The sequence below is a fragment of the Plecotus auritus genome (assembly GCF_963455305.1).
Source record: "Plecotus auritus genome assembly, chromosome: 7".
Lineage (NCBI taxonomy): Eukaryota > Metazoa > Chordata > Mammalia > Chiroptera > Vespertilionidae > Plecotus > Plecotus auritus.
Window position 1 is genome coordinate 90,088,465 of NC_137774.1, and position 18,616 is coordinate 90,107,080.

Consider the following 18,616-nt stretch of genomic DNA (forward strand, 5'->3'; position numbering starts at 1 on the left):
TGTAGCCAGGTTTTTGTTGCTGGGAACAGGCTATTATAAATTCTCTTGTCAGTGTCTCCCATTACACATATGTAAGAAGGTGGAATCTCGCCGGGAAGAGCTGAGTCATGGGGAACATGCCTCCAGGTGCCCTCACCTTAGAGATTGCACAGCCTGTTGGCCCCGAGGCAGTCACTGCCTTAATCTAACTGGGCATCCGTGTTCCTGTCTGGAAAACACTAATTAATGATACCACCCATGCACGCGGTGCTGATTATGCACAGACCCAGTGTCTAGGGGCACGGGGACTTAGCTGAGGAAGACGCGGCCCTCAGTCCAGGCGCAGCGAAGGCAGACCTGAATCTTCTCCAGCAGCACCCTGGGTCTTCCCCTCGCTGGGAATGGGCTGGTGGGCACAAGGGTGCACCGGGGTGGAAGCTGGGCCAGGCCTCGCGGTCCCTCGTGCGGTCGCTGGACTTCTGCTGAGGGCTGGGGTGTGGGCCACAGGAATGGGGAGATCTGAGACCAGAAAGTGATCGCTGAACACAGAGAAGCCAAGAGCCCACAGCAGAAGGTGTGCTCCTGTCTGCAAGGCCTGAGCACTCCAGACAGGAACGCTGCCAGGGACATCCCGTTCCCCTCGCTCCCAGGCCAGCTGCTCCACTCGGCTGCATCGAGTGACCACACTTCAGCAGTCTCGAGCACGTCCATGTATGTTCACTACCTCCTTAAACCCTAACCTGCAGGGGAGGTATTTCCAGACCTCTCTCACAGGTCAGGAACCAGAGGCGAATTGAGGGCCAATAAGTTGTTCCGCCTCCTCTCGGGGAGGTGGGAAAGCCAAGATTCCCACTGGGGTCTTGTCCACTTCAGTCCCCCCAAGGAAGAAAAACCACCAGGTCTTGCCACATGTGTGTCCTGCACTAGGGTATGTGTATGTTCGCAAAGCCAGAGGCCTTTCCCAGACTGGTCCTACCCCGGATGACCCTTCCCACCCTGCCCCCCGCCAGGCCCCTGGGACAGGCAGCCATTCAGCAGCTCTCCTGAGGTCTGTGCTTTAGGCCTGGGCAGGGCAGGCAGCCCCACCGCCCCAGGTGTCTCACCTGCCCCAGGTTTCCACAGAGGAAAGGACTAAAGCACTTGGGGCCAGATTTAAAGGTAAGCAAATTAGGCCAATGCAGGGCCCCACCTCTTCCTGCCGACCTTCCTGCTGCCTCCAACCGGAACACTGGCCGGAACACTGGCCGTGGGAGACAGTCTTTCCCTGCCTTGGCCTCATGTTTCTCCCCCAATTTGTTGAATATTATTTCCTGGCCACAAGCGGACCCATGCCTACCACTGGCAGCCTGGGCCAAACCACCGTCGGCTCTTGCCAGCTCCTTGAAGAAGAATCATCTCCTAACTGGTCTCAGGGTCCTTACCCAGTCCTCACAGGGGCCACAAGGCATCATCCCACCCCCATTACCTGTGAAGTCATTGCCTGTCATTTCCTCGCCCCCGCCGCTCAGCCACGCTGGCCTCTGTCACTCCTGGCCTCGGGGCTTTGCGCCGTCTCCTCACTCTGGCCTCCCTCGGACAGCAACATGCCCACTGTTCCACCTCTTACAGGTCTTGTGGGGACCTTCCTTCCCCTGCTCAACTTTTTTTTATTGTAGACAGGTAGACATAACACAGATGTACCGTCTGAACCATTTTTCAGTGTACAGCTCGGTGGCATTAAGTACATTCACATTGTTTGTGTAACCATCACCACCATCCAACTCCAGAACTTTTTCATCATCTCACACTGAAACTCTGTATCCATTAAACAGTCGCTCCCCATCTCCCCCTTCCTCCAGCCCCTAGCAACCACTTCCTGCTCCGTCTTTAAATTGTAAACCCCTGTTGTGCTAGCCCTTGCCCTCCCTGCACTTTTTATTTGCTCTGTGGTACACACCATCATCGGACCCACTATTTCATTATTCCCCACCACCACAAATAAACTCCAATTGTCTTTTTTAAGGTGTGTCCCTAGCACCTGAAACAGTGTCTGACTGGTTTGTTGAAGGACTGAAAGATTGCCTGGGTCTCAGGGACTTTATCCAGACCCTACTAATTCCTTCTGCCCTACCGACCCCTTTTTTGCAGTTCCTACCTATGCAAGTCCCCCTAGAATTTACAAGCAGTGTTGCCCACACTGATTCTCCTGGCTGCTCATGACATAAGCCGATTTCTTTTCTATCTTAATGGAAATGAACCTCCTCTTCAGGATTATCCTTCAGATCACAGAACCAATCAGGGCTTTCTAACTACAGTTGGAGACGGTCGCCTGTAATTGTTAAAGACAGTAGAAATGAAATGTAAGTAACACGAGAGACCTATTGAGGGAGGACCCACGAGAAACATGAAAACGCTGCTGCTGGTTAGGAGAACAAAGGCTGACACACACCAGGCCAGCACCCTGAGGAGGCCGGAAGCACTCTGCTCCGTCGCCACGTTGTATGAGTCTCCTGTGCAGCACTGCAGCACGGAGGGGGGCAGCGGCGTGGGTCAGACCCGGCCCCTCCACATCCCCGCTGTGACGTCCTGCAGAGGAGGCCGTGGCTAAGCCTCCCTGGTTCCAGCCTGAATGGGCTGCACTTTGTGAGAAAGACTCCGGGTCTTCCAGGCTGGTGCTAAAATTCTAACTGGGCTCATGGGCATTCAGAGGCCCTACTTGAATGAACAAAACAAGAACGGTTTGTGAAAAGGTACCTGGAACGTGCTGGAAGACTGTTCTCGGTCCCGTTGGTAGCGTGTGAAGGCTCTGGATTCATCTCAAGGCCCGGCTGGTCAGGCTGTGACTGCAAAGGTCTGAGCTTGTTCTTTGAGGAGCTGGCAGGTGACCTCAGCAGGGCCCGGCTGGCACAGGGCATTCTGGCCTGCAGGAAGCAGGCCCCGGCCCACAAAGCTAGCTCCCACTTCCCAGATCCCTGGGTCCTGCAGGAGAGTCCACGTACTGGCAGCCTTTGCTGAGCCCTGACTACGTAAGGGGTCTTTGTGTTCTGGGAGCCAAGAGGAAGTGAGCACAGCTGGCAGGTGAGTGGAGAAGGTGGGATGGATGCTAATAGGAACTTCCACTTAATGGCAATGGGTCAGGCCACCCCCTGGTGCCGTGATCTGGATGTCCCCTGTCCTCAGACACACCCGATGTCTGAAGATTGCCCAGGCCTTTGTGTGGTGTGTCAGGGAGCAGGGTTGGGCCCAGGGCTGCAGGTTTGGCTCCAACGCAGATTCCCTGGCAATGTAGGGCTGGGTCCGTCTCTTCCATCATACATCATCATCCCTTCCCTGCCTGCCTGGTGGGAACTGAGCTATTGGGGAGGTGAATGGAGACTTTTCAAGCCAAAGCTCTTTACTTGGGCTCTGTGTGTGGGAACCAGGTGTTTCAAAGAATCAGAGACTCGGCTTAATCCATCCTCCCCCTTGAGGCAGCGGTACCCTTCAGAGAACTGGCAACGCACTGCCTCCCAAGCCAGCCCATTGGTCTCTGTAGTCAGCTGGCTGTAGAGCTTTTCTTTACTCGGAATGCAGCTGGCCTCCCCGATGCCTCCCCTTTAGCTCTGTCTGCCCACCAATAGCCAGCATATTGAGTGCTTACCATAGTCATATGGGGTTTTCAATATTTCTTCTTCAACAACAACACGTGAGAACACAGGGCACAGGGAGTGACTTGCCTAAGGTCACACAGCCATAAGCAGCCACGTGGCTTACAACCCACGGTCCCACAATAACCACAGAGACTTAAAGGTGGTGGCTGGAGTCTTCCCCAGGCCAAAGGGGTGCAGTCTAGGGTCCCCTCAGCTCCTATGGGCATGCTCCGTGTTGGCCATGAGGCTCTGAACAGACATGGCTCCTGTTGTGGCCTGCCCTCATCCTGTCCCCATGCTCTGTTCACGGAGCCCAGGGGACTTGGCACCCCCTAGATGGGACTTGCGTGATTGTTGGGGTGTGTCCCGAGCCAGGGCTCACCCAGAGCTGCTGTCCCCAGTCTCCCTCCTCCATTGGTGAGAGCTCTAGAGTTTCGTATCCCATCTGCCCGAGTGCTCCTGCAGGACCGGCCCAGTCACCGTGGCACTCAGTTGCACGGGTTGTGTACTCTGGGTTCTGTGGCACTCCTCACACAGACTGAAATAGTGAGCCCTCTCCAAGCTGGGACACCACCCGCCCAGCTCCCTGGGCAGCAGATAGATCTGTCTTAGGTCTGGTTGGGCTTTTGCCTCGTCTCGAAAGGTATTTTCCAGGCACTCAACGGCTCTGGAATCGTGTCTGTGTGCCTTGTTGGTCTCCCCTGCTATGGAGCTGGCAGGGTTCCAGGTGGCCCAGGCACTGCCCAGGCTGGAACTGGATGGGAACTAGCCCACCCTGAAGCTGCCCTCGTTGTACAGAGGGATGAGGCAGCCCAGGGCTCACCAGCCGAGGCCAGGCTGGGACTGGAACCCAGGCCGTAGACTCCAAGCCTGCGGTCCTCTTCTCGCTCTCCCAGGCTGCTCTCTCCTGTCATTTCATCCTGTTCCTAAGTACCACGAGGGCATCTAGAGGGCAAGCAGATCTCCTCCTCCTCCTCAGGTTTCCTAGTAGGTTGCCCGATTGCTGGGCTTGGGTCCTCTTTCCAGCTCCTTGTTTGTAGACCAAGTGCAGAGAGGCCACAAACAGCGGGGCCTGGCATCTAAGGTGTGGATTTAGCCACGACTCACTGGAGAGCACAGAGTTGGGACTAGAGACTTTAGTGTTTCTCAGTGGAGGGTACACCAGGGCACTGCCACGCCAAGGCAGTGCCATGCCAGGGCACATAGGACTTGTTCTGATGAGAGCTTCTCTGGCCTTGGAGGTAGGTATGTGGCTGTAGTCCACTCTTGCGCTAATCAGGCAGCGTTGGTCCTGTGCCCAGCCAGGTGTGTGTACAGAGAGCCTCCAGCCCTTGCCTGTGAGAGTGTATGGTCTGCTGGGGAAACAAGTATTCGTAACGGGTTGTGGCAAGTTCTCATCATGCACAGTTGCTCTCGTCGAGCACTGCCCAGGTCTGAGGGCAACTTCACATACACTGTGAGGCGAGCGAACTCTCTCCTGGAGTTGTGAGGTATGAGCAGCCCACAGTGGCCTTAACATCCTCTTGTGGACACGGTGTAAGGATGTAGGTTATCAAGGGAGGACCCACCCGTTTGGTGGGAGGTGAGGGAGAGGAGGTGGCTGGTGCCAGTCATAAAAGAAGATCCCTTTAACTGGGTCTTGAAGGGTGAGACGGCCACATCGACATATTCATACCCTGTTTACACAGAGGCCGATGCTGCCTTCTGCTGGTGCTTGTGCCTCCAGGATGATTTATATGGTCTATTTCTGGAACGTCCCTCACAGCCGAGAGGGCATTGGGAGCAAATGCCACATCTGTTAGCCTTCACAGGGCTCTCTCAGACACTGGTGGCCACGCCCCCACCCAGCAAGTACCTGCTGTGGCAGGCTGGTGATGGGGGGTGGGGGGGCTTCCAAGGTTCTTTCTGAGTGCACAGGAGTCCCCAGGAAGGAGCTAGGCCAGACCAGTGATTGCCACTCACTAAGGTGATAATTTGCTGTTGTCCCGAGCAATTATAGATTTCATTTGTCCAGGCAGTAGTTGCAAATTAGATGTGGACAGGCAGGGACAGGGATGTCATTTGCAAACCAAAGCGCGGGAGGGAGGTGGAAGAGAGTGTGCTGTCCGGTTGGTCAGAGGAGGAGAATAAGTGCCACCCTGTTTACAATGCTGGCACAGGCATTTCCTTCAAAGTCAGGTTCCCGGGGGGTATAATTTACACCCAGTAAAAGTCACCCTTCAGGGTACAGTTCTTCGAGTTTTGCCAAATGTGTATGATCCTGTAGCCACCACCACAATCAAGATACCAAACACCCCACCACCCCAAGAGTTCCTGGGCTCCCCTCCAACGTCAACCCCGGCGCACCCTCCGGCAGCCACGGATCAGCTCTCAGTCCTTACAGTTTTGCCCCTTTTAGATGTCACGTAAATGGGATCATATATATTGCAACCTTTTGAGTCCCGGTTGAACTTAGCCAAGTGCCTTTGAGATTCATCCACGTTACAGCGAGAATCAGTAACTTGTTCCTCTTTATTGCAGACCAGAACCCCATGGTGTGAATGAGCCTGCGCTCGGCCAGGGCTCTAGTTGAAGGGAGGGCGTCGGGTTGTCTCCCCTTTGGGGTGATCACACATAAAGGCTGCAAACCTTCGCGTGCAGGTCTGTGTGTGTGCATAGGTTTTCTTCCTCTGGAGTCAGTACCCAGGAGTGGGATTGCCGGTTCGTGTGGTCGGTGTCTGTTTAACTTTGTAAGAAACTTCCAAACTGTTTTCCAAATGGCAGTATCGTTCTGCATTCCTTCTGGTTCCAGTTGCCCTCGCTCCTTGTGGAAAATGTAAAGGGTAAAGGAAAAGGTGCTGCCGGGTTCTGTGGTCAGGCTTCCGTGTCGTCACGGGGTGGCTGGCGGGAGAGGAGGGCCAGGAGGGGAGAGCTGTGGACACTGCGGCCACCCGGTCCCTGCAGCGCTGCATCCCCTTCGAGATTCCTTTCCCATTTAATCTGTGTGGAAGTGCTATCCGGCCATGGCTGGGGTTACGCGCTGGGCCTCTTGCTGTCACGGCTCCCATGATGGGTGGGTTTTACACGCTGGGCATGGAGCCCGTGCTGGGCCTCACGCTCCAGAGCAGCGATGCCAGATAAGTGACCACGCTTCCTGCGTGCCGCTGCCTGTGCACACCGTCTCTCCCTGCAGCTGCCGTTCCGGGGGCTGTTCTGGCTGAGGGGGAAAGAGACAGGCATTGAGGGGTGGGGACCCCATTACCCCGTGACGGAAAGCCTAGACACGGAGCCCAGCTAGTCTGCCAGGCACCAAGAGCGTGCTTAGGGCAAGACAGCAGGGCCGAGATAAAGGGGACAGAGTAATTACCAGTCCCTGCCTGGCCTTGGGAAATGGATACATACACCCAGGGCTAAGTAGTATTACCAGAGGTGACATGTGGCAGTTCAGGGATCTGTGTCCCAAAACCAGCACAGACGTCCACACCCCTCCCATGCAGAGAAGAAAAGCAGCCTGAAGGCTGGGCTGTCGTTTGGGTGATGGGAATTAGGAGCTCTTCAGTTGGTGAGGAGGGGGCCAGGACAGAGGCCTGGAGGTCGGAATTGGGGGCCCATGGATAAGACAGTTCATTTGCATGGCCCCTGCCAGACCTACCCTTCAGCCACCTCCTCCCTGAAAAAGTGGGATCTGAGACCCCTGGGCCTATACAGGATCCCAGAGGCTGGCCACCTCGGGGTGCAGAGGGGACGATCACCATCTCTAGGCCGCTCTGAGACTTCCTGAGTCAGGTCGGGGGGGGGGGGGGGGCGGCCGCGGGTGAGAGGTACAGCTTACTGGAGATCACCAGCAGCCTGCAGTCAGAGCTCTGGGTAAACCAATTCATCTGCTGGGTCACCGCAGTGTCCAGCCAGGGCTAATGCAGAACTAATGTGACATCCCGTGTCTATCTGTCTGTCCATCCACACAGGTGCAAGTTCTTCAGTCTAACTGAGACCCCAGAGGATTACACCATCATCGTCGATGAGGAGGGCTTCCTGGGTGAGTGCTTCTCCCACCAGGGATGTGGCCGGACTGTGCCCTGCCGTCGAGGCTGGCTGCCCGCCTCCTTATTTCTGCCCCCCGCCCACACCCCGTGGAGAGTCTTCTCTCTCTCCCAGTCTCCTGGCTAGTGGCCCCTCCCTCTCTGCCCGGGAGCCTGCCCGGGAAGGCCCCGAGCTAACAGGGTCCATCACACAGTGCCTCCCCAGCTGAGAACTAAAGCAGCCAAGAAGGAAGACACACATTTCATTGAGCATCTGCTGTGGGTGAGGTGCTTTAAATTGTCCTCAGTCCTTGTCCCCATTGGCACGAGCCCCAGGTACCATCCTTCGTGATTTTCCTTCACCTTTTTTCCACTTGTTAAATTGCCAGATAAGATACCATGCACCTGCCATAAAATTCACCAATGTAAAACTCGGCAGTTCACAAGGTTGTGCAGCCATCGCCACCCCGATTCCAGAACATTTTCATCACCCCCAAAAGAAACCCCATTACCTGTCAGCAGTCATTCTCCCCGCGCCCCACATCCTTGCAGTTTTATTATTACGGTTTTTTACGTTTGTCCTCGTGCTGCCCGATACACGTTAGTTTCCGGCGAGGAGGGGTGTGCATGAGGAGCTGGGAACAGAAAGGGGATGTCACTGCCCAGGCTTCCCCAAAGTTGGTGTCTGAACCACATTCTTCAAAACGTGCAGAGGACACCAAGTCCGATATTTTTAAAAAACAGTCCCACCCCGCCCCAGCCAGTGTTGCTCAGTGGATAGAGCGTCGGCCTGCGGACTGAAGAGTCCCGGGTTCGATTCTGGTCAAGGGCACATGCCCGAGTTGCAGGATTGATCCTCAGTAGGGGACATGCAGGAGGCAACCGAGCAATGATTCTCTTTCGTCATTGATGTTTCTATCTATCTCTCTCCCTCTCCTTTCCTCTCTGAAATCAATAAAATAAAAATTAAAAAAAAGGAAGAAAGAAACAGTCCCACCCCAAAGACAACTAGTCACTCTTTGGTATTTCCTGTCCAGCTTTTTTGTGTGCATGTTGTCTCTTTTTAATTTCCTTATGACCATGCTATATAGAGAAGTGCTTTCACTTAACATTTACGTCACTCACCCCATAACATTTCCTGTGCCATCGCACAGCAGCCACACGTCCTTCCCAGTCCCCTAAGGTTAGATTTAAACTTACTTTAATTTTTCCCCAGTGATAAAATTATAGACTCTTTAAATGTGTAACATTTGTCCTTATGCAGGTCAATTCCTAAAATGGGGTCTAAGAAATGGCATATGGTCAGAAGTTAGCTGTTTTCCGGTTCTCCTGTTGACACCCCAGGGAAGCGACCTCCCAGCTGGGCTCTGTCATCCTAACCGCAGGTGCTCCAGAGCACCTACCAGTGTGGGGTGGTCCCGCCCCCATCTCAAGGACACCATGGTCTTCCCTGACTCAGAGGGGGCATCTCATGGCCAGGGCAGGGATAGGGCAGGCCCCACAGGAGGCCCTGCCTCGTCATCGAAGGCACCCATGTAGTCACTCATTTATTTATTCAGCAGACGTTTTCTGAGTACAGGAGCCACAGATACGCGGACACTGTATGCTTGGGCAACCCAAACACGTTTCCATTTTCTTATGGGCACTCATCATGACTTTAATGCAGAACTGCTAGAAGGGTGGCATCTGAACACTCCGGAGTATCTGTTCTCTGGTAATAGATATTCTATCTAATCCTCATCCTCAGACGAGACTGAAGTCTCTACCTCTTGAGGCAGCAAATGAGCAGACACCATGAGCAAGGAGAGGGAGGCCGTGGGACCTGGCAAGCCAGTTCTGCAGGCCCTGGAAGGCCATGTTTGCAGGATTAACCAGGGAGATGCCCTGCAGAGGAGTGGCTGGTTATCTGAGGCAGCCTCCAGGGTTGCAGAAGGCTGTGTTTACTGAGCACCTGGGGTGTGCCAGCATCTTGCTAGGCCCTGGAGATGGAGATGGAAATTGAGAGACACCATCTCCGACCCCAGGAGCCTCGGGGCTCTGTGACTTCTGGGTAAGGGTTTCCCTTCCAGGCTAGCAAAGCAGGCTGCTTAGACAGCTGTTATTGGCCCAGAAAAAAATATGTACCTTTAAAGAAGTACATATCTCATACTCCTATTGCAGAGCTACAGGGGCCAGGATACACTATAAGACTCCCCTGTACCCGCTGCAGGATGCATCACCACCTGGGATCATCCCGGTGGCCTGAGAGTAATCAGTAAAGACCCGTTTTATAAGAGGGAAAACTGACATTCAGGTGTCCATAGTCCCTGAGTGACGGGGGCCCATTTGAAGCAGGAAATGCTGCGGTGAATCCCAACAGACCAAGGTCAGGGGCAGCTGAGAAGGGGGATGGGCCAGTGTGTGGCCAGGGCAATGTGAGAAGGCCCTCAGAGGGGAGGATTTGGGGTGGACGCTGCCAAGTTCACCCTCTCGCCTCAGCTCTGGGCGTGGTTCTCTTAGGAGGCCCCTCTTCAGAAAGGGAATTTGGGCTGTGGCTGCCCCTGTGGGATGGGGAGGGGTGCTGGTTATGCCATGCTGTGTGAAAGATGGGGCCCCGTCTCCCAGTTCTGCAAGTATTGCTTCTCACCCAAGGGCCTCCCTCGGCCAGGGTGCCTTGATTGTGGTTCGCTGGCAATGTCATCAGCACGGCGCTTTTTCTGTTAGGAGCCAGCAGCTATCTGCAGTTCACATGTGCATCAAATGCTGAGCCTTTCCTGGGAGGGTGGGACAGTTGTCAGTGACATTAACCAGACAGCTTCCTGTTTCATGTGGAATTTTAGAGGCTCTTGGCTCAAACGGATGCTATGTGTCTGCATGGCAAACCAGAGGGGTTTGTGTGCATGTGTGTCGTTTGATCTGTTACATATTTAATGAGCACTTACTATGTGCAATTGCTAGATGCTCGTGGGGACCCAAAATAATATGCACGGCAGCCCCTGCCCTGACCTCTTAGGTTTGCAATTTAGCGGGGCGCAGTGCTAATCAGAACCCCTTCACTGGCCCCCACCCGTCACAGGCCCCTTACCTGCGTCAGGAGTATCTGTGACACAATGGGGCAGGACATGCTCCTTGGCTGTGACTAGCCAAAAGGGAGAAGGAAGAAGATGTCGAGAAGTAACTCCTGGCTTCATCCGGGACTAAGATGAGAAGATCAGGCTCGGATCTAGCCCTGCTACTCGCTGCTTATCATTCTGGGCAAGTTGCTCAGCGCCCTGGGGCCTCCATGGCCTCGTCCCAAGCACAGGATCGCCTCCCTCCCGCTCAGTGCTGTAAGGCATGCTCGTGGCGCACCAGGCGCACCACGTAGTTCAAACCCGTATTGTTCAGCGGTCAGCTTACTCCTTTACAGTGAAATTGAGCATTTTTTAAACTCTTGATAGCCTTGACCCAACTGCCATCCAGAACCAGCAAAACACCAGCAGTGTAACCAGAAAGGCTCTGGCCTTTGATGAGCACTCAGATGGGTGCCAGGCACTCAGCTGAGCTCGCTCCGGGCGGATTATCTCATTTAATCCTCCCAGCGCCTTCTCCAGCCGCTCCTGATTTCATCATCCCACATTTGAAAACAAAAGCCCAGGGCCCAAGGTCACACAGCCAGGACTAACCCGCCTGCCCTGTGCCAGGACTCGACCCTGCTGCGGGCGGGGCAGGAGGAGCCTGAGAAACAGGCCCTGTGTGGAGGACGCAGCCACATAGCGCAGGGACCTGCAGGTCCTTTGGCCAAAACGGGGGGCTCCTGAGGAGGAGGGATTCCCACCCCGCAACAGAGTCGCCCACCTTCGTGACCGGGAGGGTGGCGAGGCACTGTGACCTCCTCTACCAGGGAGTGTCCTCAGCTCCGAGACGCTATATTTAGGGTCTGGGACGATGGCACTGACAGATAATCCATCTCAGTCTTAGCATGGGTCCCCTTTTTCTCTAGGGAAGAGCCAGTGTGCCGCCTCCTGGCAGCTCGTCCCCACAACCCCAGAGCAGCACCTCGGGCGCCCCGAGGCTTGGCTGGGGGAAGCAGGGGGCCCGCTCAGCCCTTCCCTCTCCCCCAGAATGCCAGGGCAGCGTCTGATGTCCATGGGGCCAGAAGCAGTAAACGCTGTGGTTTCAGCCACTCTGACAAAGCCCCCGCTTCAGGAAGCCCCCGTGGGTGACCACGGGCCTGCCATTGAAGAACCTCAGGGCTTCTGTCCAGGGCTGAGAGCCAGAGCAAAATTATTCGCATTTCAGATCTGAGCTGGGCTCCAGTTCTGGGAGCATATCTGCTCTCGGTCCTGGGGCCGAGAAGTCTCTCTTCTGACCCCTTGGGTAACGGGTAGAGAGACCAGACGTGGCTACCGGAGACCTAGCGCCTTTTACAACATTTTCTCCTGCTCTTCCTCCCAAACCTTTTCCCTTTTCTGGGAAGCTGCCTGCCTCTCCAGCCAGCCTGGCCAAAGACTGGCCCTTCTCAGCCGATATGACCAATGGGCTCGCTGGGCTGTGGTCGCCATGACGACCAGAGCTGGGCAGGTAGGAGCCTGGTGGGGCCTCACTCAATTTCCCCTCCTTGGAAGCCGTCCTGCCTGAGGCCCGTGCAGCCTTCCCTGGTTATCGCCATCCCCATCACCAGGGTCTGGGCCCCTCTCCTCAGCCCCTCTCCTTCCCGGGGTCCTGGCACTGTCCTTCCCTAAGTGATCGTGAAATCACCGCCCTCTCAGAGCTCTGGTTGTGGTGTTCACAGGGGGAATAGCAGTCCCTCTGGGGGGTGGGTTTGAGCAGGTGTCTGATACGTGGAGAGTCCTGTGCCAGCCGGTAGGGTCAGCTCCATGGCTGTGTGTTCTGGAGACACGTGTGCCCACATCCCGTGTGCAGGCTCCTCCGGGGGCTCTGCAGGATGGGGGAAAGGGATGGTCCGAACGTATGGAGCCCGGGTTTTACGAGCTGGTCCGGGAGACTTGCTCTTGCTGTCGCTCTGAGCCTCCCCCATGCTGCCCCTGCCTGTGCCAACCCCCAGGGCTCGCTGGCTCTCCAGAGGGACTGAATGACCGTCACTGCCCACCTGACAGTGGCACCCTCAGGAGCCCTCCTAGAGCTGGGCGTTCTTCCAGAGAAGCCCCGCAGGCAGGTCTGCTTCAAGCAAGGAGGAAACCCAGGGCCCCCATCCTGTCTTCTCCTGGCTCCCCTCCAACCCCAGCCTCCTGGGAGGTTCCTAGGAACCCTGTTTGAAAACCATGGCACCTATTCCACTGGTGAGGTGGTGATGGCAGCACCTGCCACCCAGAGGGTAGTGAGGACTGAAAATAACAAAATCATTGCTGAATACGCAAAATTTCACGGTTAATGAAACTGAGGCCCAACACAGATAAACCACATGTCCCCATAGTTCCCACCCTCCTGAGCCGCCTGACACATCCAGAGTCCTCCGAGGGCTTCCCGGCTCGGTCCTCCCAGAGCAGAGCCTTTGAGGCTGGTCCCATCCGCCTCTGACAGATGAGGGGCACTCAGGCACAGAGGGTGGGGCTGGCCAAGGTCACATAGCTGGTCCCACGTGCCAGTCTCTACCCTGTGGCCTGCTCTGCTCCGGGGACCTGGGGCCCATTAGTCACAGGCCTGCCTTTTGTGTCCCCCTCCAGAGCTGCCTTCCTCGGAGCACCTGAGCGTGGCAGATGCCACCTGGGTGGCCCTCAATGTCGTGTCAGGCGGTGGCAGCTTTTCCAGCTCCCAGCCCATCGGGGTGACCAAGATCGCCAAGTCAGTCATCGCCCCGCTGGCCGACCAGAACATCTCCGTGTTCATGCTGTCCACCTACCAGACGGACTTCATCCTGGTAATCGCAGCTCTCAGGCGACAGGGACATCCCCCACAGGCACTGTCTGCAGAGTTCTATGGTCTCCATTCTCTGATCAGCTCAGAGAGAGGCCAGGGGGACCTTAGGGTCGTCAGTCAAATGTTAGCATGACCCAGGCTGGTCTCTGCCCCCTGCCCCCTCCACCTGCCTTTTGTGGGGGCCATGCTTGGTTTGACCTGGAAGCCAGGAAGTAAGGTCTGGGAGCTCGTGTGGGTGGGGTATCATCCCAGCTGGACATCTGTCTCCCCATTTCCCCACCCCCACCCCCTGGGATGGCAAGTCTGTCTGATCCTGGGGCCAGCAGCAGCTCCTGGCCACCAAGTCATTCTTTCTCCTCCCATGGGCCATGGCCACCCCTCAAGAGCATGGGCCTGGGGAGGGGCAGGGACAGGTGTGGGTGCAGCATTCAAGAGGGTGGGGTGGGGGGATAGACTTGCACCTCGCGGCCCTCGGTGTCATGTCTTCTCCCCTCTGCATCCTTCCTGCTGCCCTGGAGAGGTGTGCCCTGGTCCCAGGCTCCCAGCCCCCACCAGAGAAGCCCCGCAGGCAGGTCTGCAGGAGGCAAGGACAGGGGAAGCTGGTTCTGGGGCAGAATCTCAGAGTGGGGTAGGGGGGTCGCTGCCCCCAGGCCCACTCTATCCAGGAACTACCAGACACTCATGTCCTCAACTCCCTGTCCCAGGTACGTGAGCGGGACCTGCCCTTTGTCACCCACACCTTGTCATCAGAGTTCACCATTCTGCGGGTCGTCAATGGTGAGACGGTGGCTGCCGAGAACCTTGGCATCACCAATGGCTTTGTGAAGCCCAAGATGGGTAAGTCGGAGGGGAGTAGGGTTGGGGCTGGGTGAAAAAGGTGAAGGGGTTAAGAAAAAAACAGACATAGACAACAGGACAGTGATTGCCAGAGGGCAAGCAGGTGGAGGAAGGTAGAAGGTCAAAAGGGGATAAATGGTGACAGATGGAGACTTGACTTTGGGTGATGAATGCATGATGTGGTATACAGATGATGCATTATAGAGTTGTATTCCTAAACCTATATAATTTTGTTAACCAATGTCACTCAATAAATTCAATTTAAAGTAAAAGTTACCAGGTGCTGCCCCAGAACAGCCCATTCTCAGAGCATCAGTTGAGCTCCAGGCAGAACACGGTTCAGCCGTCCTGGTCAGACCCTGTGCCCGAGGTCTAGTAAGGGTGGTGGATGCGGGCACAGCCAGCAGTGGCCAGGGGCCACTCCCAACCTGGCCTGCGGTGTCAGGGCGGACCTTCCAGGGGTGGCCACTGTCGAGCCGAAGCTCAGACACAAGTAGGAACTCAGCCAGGTGGTGAAGGTTGGGAAGGGCATTCCAGGCAGGTGATAAGACATGTGCAAGGGCCCCGGGCCTGGGTGAGCCTGGACTAGCAGAGAGCTGTAGGTGGTGGTGGAGGCTAAAGAAATGACAGGCCAGGGCTCACAGGGCCTGGAGCCAGGCCTCCCAGAGCGTCTGCAGCAAACCCCACCTGCCACCACCTGCCCCCGCTGCTCCTCTTACCGCCTTGGCACCTTTGTATTTGCACTCACAGTCCAGAGGCCCGTCATCCACCCACTGTCCAGCCCCAGCAACAGCTTCTGTGTCACCAGCCTGGACCCCGACACGCTGCCTGCTGTTGCCACACTCCTCATGGACGTCATGTTCTACTCCAACGGGTAGGGTCTCCTTGGGTGTGAGGGGCTGCAGGGTGGGCCAAGAGGAAAGATGGTTGTGCCACGGAGCCCCAGTCTCAGAGGAGACAGACCTTCCCTGGGAGCTAGTCTGAGGGAGGAGACCGACCTGCCCTGAGAGCTAGTCTGAGGGAGGAGACCGACCTGCCCTGAGAGCTAGTCTGAGGGAGGAGACCGACCTGCCCTGAGAGCTAGTCTGAGGGAGGAGACCGACCTGCCCTGAGAGCTAGTCTGAGGGAGGAGACCGACCTGCCCTGGGAGCTAGTCTGAGGGAGGAGACCGACCTGCCCTGAGAGCTAGTCTGAGGGAGGAGACACAGACCTGCCCTGGACACTTGTCTGGGGTCGGTGGTGGGGAGACATGGCTCTACCCAAAGCTCCATCTGAGAAGAGAGACTTTCTTTCTTGGGAATCTTTTTTATTATTATTATTGATTTCAGAGAGAGAGATTAGAGAGGATCACTGATCGGCTGCCTCCTGCACACTTCTGACTGGGGATGGAGCCCACAACCGGAGCATGTGCCCTGACCGGGAATCGAACCGTGACCTCCTGGTTCGTAGGTCAACGCTCAACCACTGAGCAGCACTGGCTGGGCTTTCTTTGGGAATGCTGGGCCTTGGTGAAGCCAATGCACAGGGAGATGTTAACAAACCCCACTGCCCTGAGCTCCAAAGGCAGGCTCACTCCCTGAGCTTCGAACTCGGGGTTTTTCATTCGGAGGCTTTGAGTTTTCCTCAGAGTCGGTTTTACCTTTTGGCCAACACCAGGTTGGTGGGTGTAGGTTCCAGTGAGCTGGCGGTGACCACAGATCGTGCCCTGAGATGTGGGCCAACACAAGGACAGAGAACCCTGCCGGGAAGGGGCCCGTGCAGCCTGCCCTGGGGGCCGGCTGGAGCTCGGCACTGACATGCCCTGCTCACCTCCACGAATGCGTGGAATCGTGTGCATCGCACAGACACCTGTGGGGACACTGGCTCAGGGTTACTCAGCAAGGCAGGGTAGGGGCTTTCCCAGGCCAGTGCTCTTCCCAACAACCCAGGCTGAGGCTAGCGGGCAGGACAGGCAGGGGTCGGGGTGCAGTGGGGCCCCCACTCCACCCTCACCAGCACCCCCGTCCCCAGCGTGAAAGACCCCATGGCTGCCAGTGACGACTGTGGCCACATCCGCTTCTTCTCCTTCTCCCTCATTGAGGGTTACATCTCCCTGGTGATGGACGTGCAGACCCAGCAGAGGTGAGCCGGGCCACGGGTTGACCAGGGTGGGCTGGGCTCCTTGTGGGCACATCACCCGCTTTGTCCCTAATATTTCTCACCACAGCCCTTCATTGCAGGTGGGCGGGCCCCATCTCCAAGATGACAGGCGACTCAGAGAGATGAGGGCCCTGGGTCATTTGAGTACCATTTGCCCCTCAGTCCCCTCTGTGGAGCTGGGGAGGGGCAGTTGTTGCACAGCCATTCCCAACCTTGCCTTCCTGTCCCCCCACCCCTAGGCGAGGGGGTGCAGAGAGAGTGGGTGGAGGGCTCGGCAAGGTCCTGGGGTCCATCCTGTGGCAGGTGGAGCCCTGGCCAGGGAGCGCCTGAACATCAGCCTCTGGATTTTCCTCTCTCCTTTAAGGTTTCCTAGTAACTTGCTGTTCACAAGCGCATCTGGAGAGCTCTGGAAGATGGTGCGGATCGGAGGCCAGCCCCTGGGATTCGGTGAGCCTTGTGGGGTTCAGCGGAGCGGGGTGGGGGCATTGCCGAGTGCCTCCAAGTGCTGGGGCACTCACGTCACCCGGAGTCACAGCCTGCCTGTGCCCTGGGGTACAGATGGGGAGACGGAAGCTTGGGGAGCCTGAGGTCCCACTGACCAGTGAGGGAGGGAGGTACAGGCCTCTGGAGGGAAGTATTCACGGACCATCTCACATCCCAGCACTTGACCTTTTCTATCCTGGGAAGGAGACTTCCTCCTGCAGAACCCAGCGACCTGTTCCCCGGGGGGAACCCGCAGTGATTCCCCAGACTCAGCCTAGCAGCAGCTTCCACAGTTCCCCACGCCGTGTCTTTGGTGTTTTTCCCCATAAGCATTTTCTGCGGGGCCCCAGGCCTCAGACCCCTCGTGGCCCACACCCTTTCAGCACTGCAGGCTGTGCCCCACTGGGAGTGACTGCAGTGTGCCTGGGACTAGAGCTCTGTCGTGATTAGAAATGATTTCCTTGGGCTAGGCCAGTGGTCGGCAAACTTATTAGTCAACAGAGCCAAATACCAACAGCACAACGATTGAAATTTCTTTTGAGAGCCAAATTTTTTAAACTTAAACTTCTTCTAACGCCACTTCTTCAAAATAGACTCGCCCAGGCCGTGGTATTTTGTGGAAGAGCCACACTCAAGGGGCCAAAGAGCTGCATGTGGCTCGCGAGCCGCAGTTTGCCGACCACGGGGCTAGATTGTTAGACCCAGAGCTTGCACCCAGAAGCGGCTCTTGGTAAATCAGAGTAGTGGTTTGCAGGGAGCATCCTCGGCAAGCCCAGTGGCATGGTGACCCTGTTTTCTTAGACAGGGTGCAGAATGCTCCTGATAGCACTCACACTGCTCCAGGGGCCAGCGGGTCAGCCCTGAGGGCTCTCTCCTGGGACAAGACATGGAGCTGGCAGGGCATTTGGACCTGGGGGGAGGGGGTCACTGAGGAAGCCAGGTTCTGCCACCTGCCTCACCTTTCTCATGAGTTCGCAGATAGACGTACAGTGCCCCTAACTCTGCTCACATTAAGAGGCCAATGAAGGAGCAATAAGGGTGGGATCTCTCCGTTGGCAGACCTCTGCACATTGCAGAAGGGGAGCTGTTTGCTCAGTTTCGTGGATAGCGACGGGGAAGGGAGGTTGTAGGACTCCAAGGTGAGCCGAGAAGGCAGCAGCTAGATCTGCCTTCCCAGGATGCAGCGGGTTGAGAGCCATGCTTATAGCTACAAAGAGTCCTGCAGGGAAAATAACATAGACTCTGACAGGTGCTAGACCGGCGGGTTCTGCATGTGTTTGGCCATGGATAGAATCAATATATTTTACACCATAACCCAGCACGCACACATACCCAAACAACGCAAACTACAGTCTCACAAAACCACCCTCACCTAGCCGTGTGCTGTGCCGTCTGGCCTTTCCTGGTCACCAGCCTTCTAAATTAATGTCACAAGTGGGTCACAGCCTGCAATTTAAAGTGCACCATTCTAGACCCTAGTCTCCTCTCTTCCTCCTTTTATAGGAAGAGAAGGTATCTCAGGACACAGCCAGTCCTCCACCATGTAGCACCACAGACAGTCCCCAGGAGTGTAGGTTCGAGACCTGCACAGCCACCAAAGGGGCCTGGGGCCAGCCAGGAGCCCGGCAGACGAAGGGAAAAGCAGGAACTTGAGAGACCTACAGGGTTGCTGCACGGGTGGGCCAACGAACAGGGCCAGGGCCAGGGCCAGGGAGTGGAGGGTCAGATCAGACA

The 18,616-nt window shown here is 56.2% G+C and overlaps 2 protein-coding genes across 2 annotated transcripts in view; both read left to right on the forward strand.

Annotated features, from left to right (window-relative positions):
• The window catches only part of LOC308252953 (general transcription factor II-I repeat domain-containing protein 2), a 583,288-nt gene that overhangs the window by 435,044 nt on the left and 129,628 nt on the right, over positions 1 to 18,616 (forward strand). The gene's annotated exons all lie outside the window — the stretch shown is intronic.
• CASTOR2 (cytosolic arginine sensor for mTORC1 subunit 2) overlaps positions 1 to 18,616 on the forward strand; it is a 49,750-nt gene that overhangs the window by 27,530 nt on the left and 3,604 nt on the right. The window contains exons 2-7 of the mRNA XM_080678902.1: positions 7,532 to 7,602; positions 13,231 to 13,424; positions 14,128 to 14,260; positions 15,011 to 15,134; positions 16,271 to 16,381; positions 16,764 to 16,846. Of these exons, the coding sequence (XP_080535028.1) occupies positions 7,532 to 7,602; positions 13,231 to 13,424; positions 14,128 to 14,260; positions 15,011 to 15,134; positions 16,271 to 16,381; positions 16,764 to 16,846 (716 nt within the window). The remainder of the gene's footprint in view (positions 1 to 7,531; positions 7,603 to 13,230; positions 13,425 to 14,127; positions 14,261 to 15,010; positions 15,135 to 16,270; positions 16,382 to 16,763; positions 16,847 to 18,616) is intronic.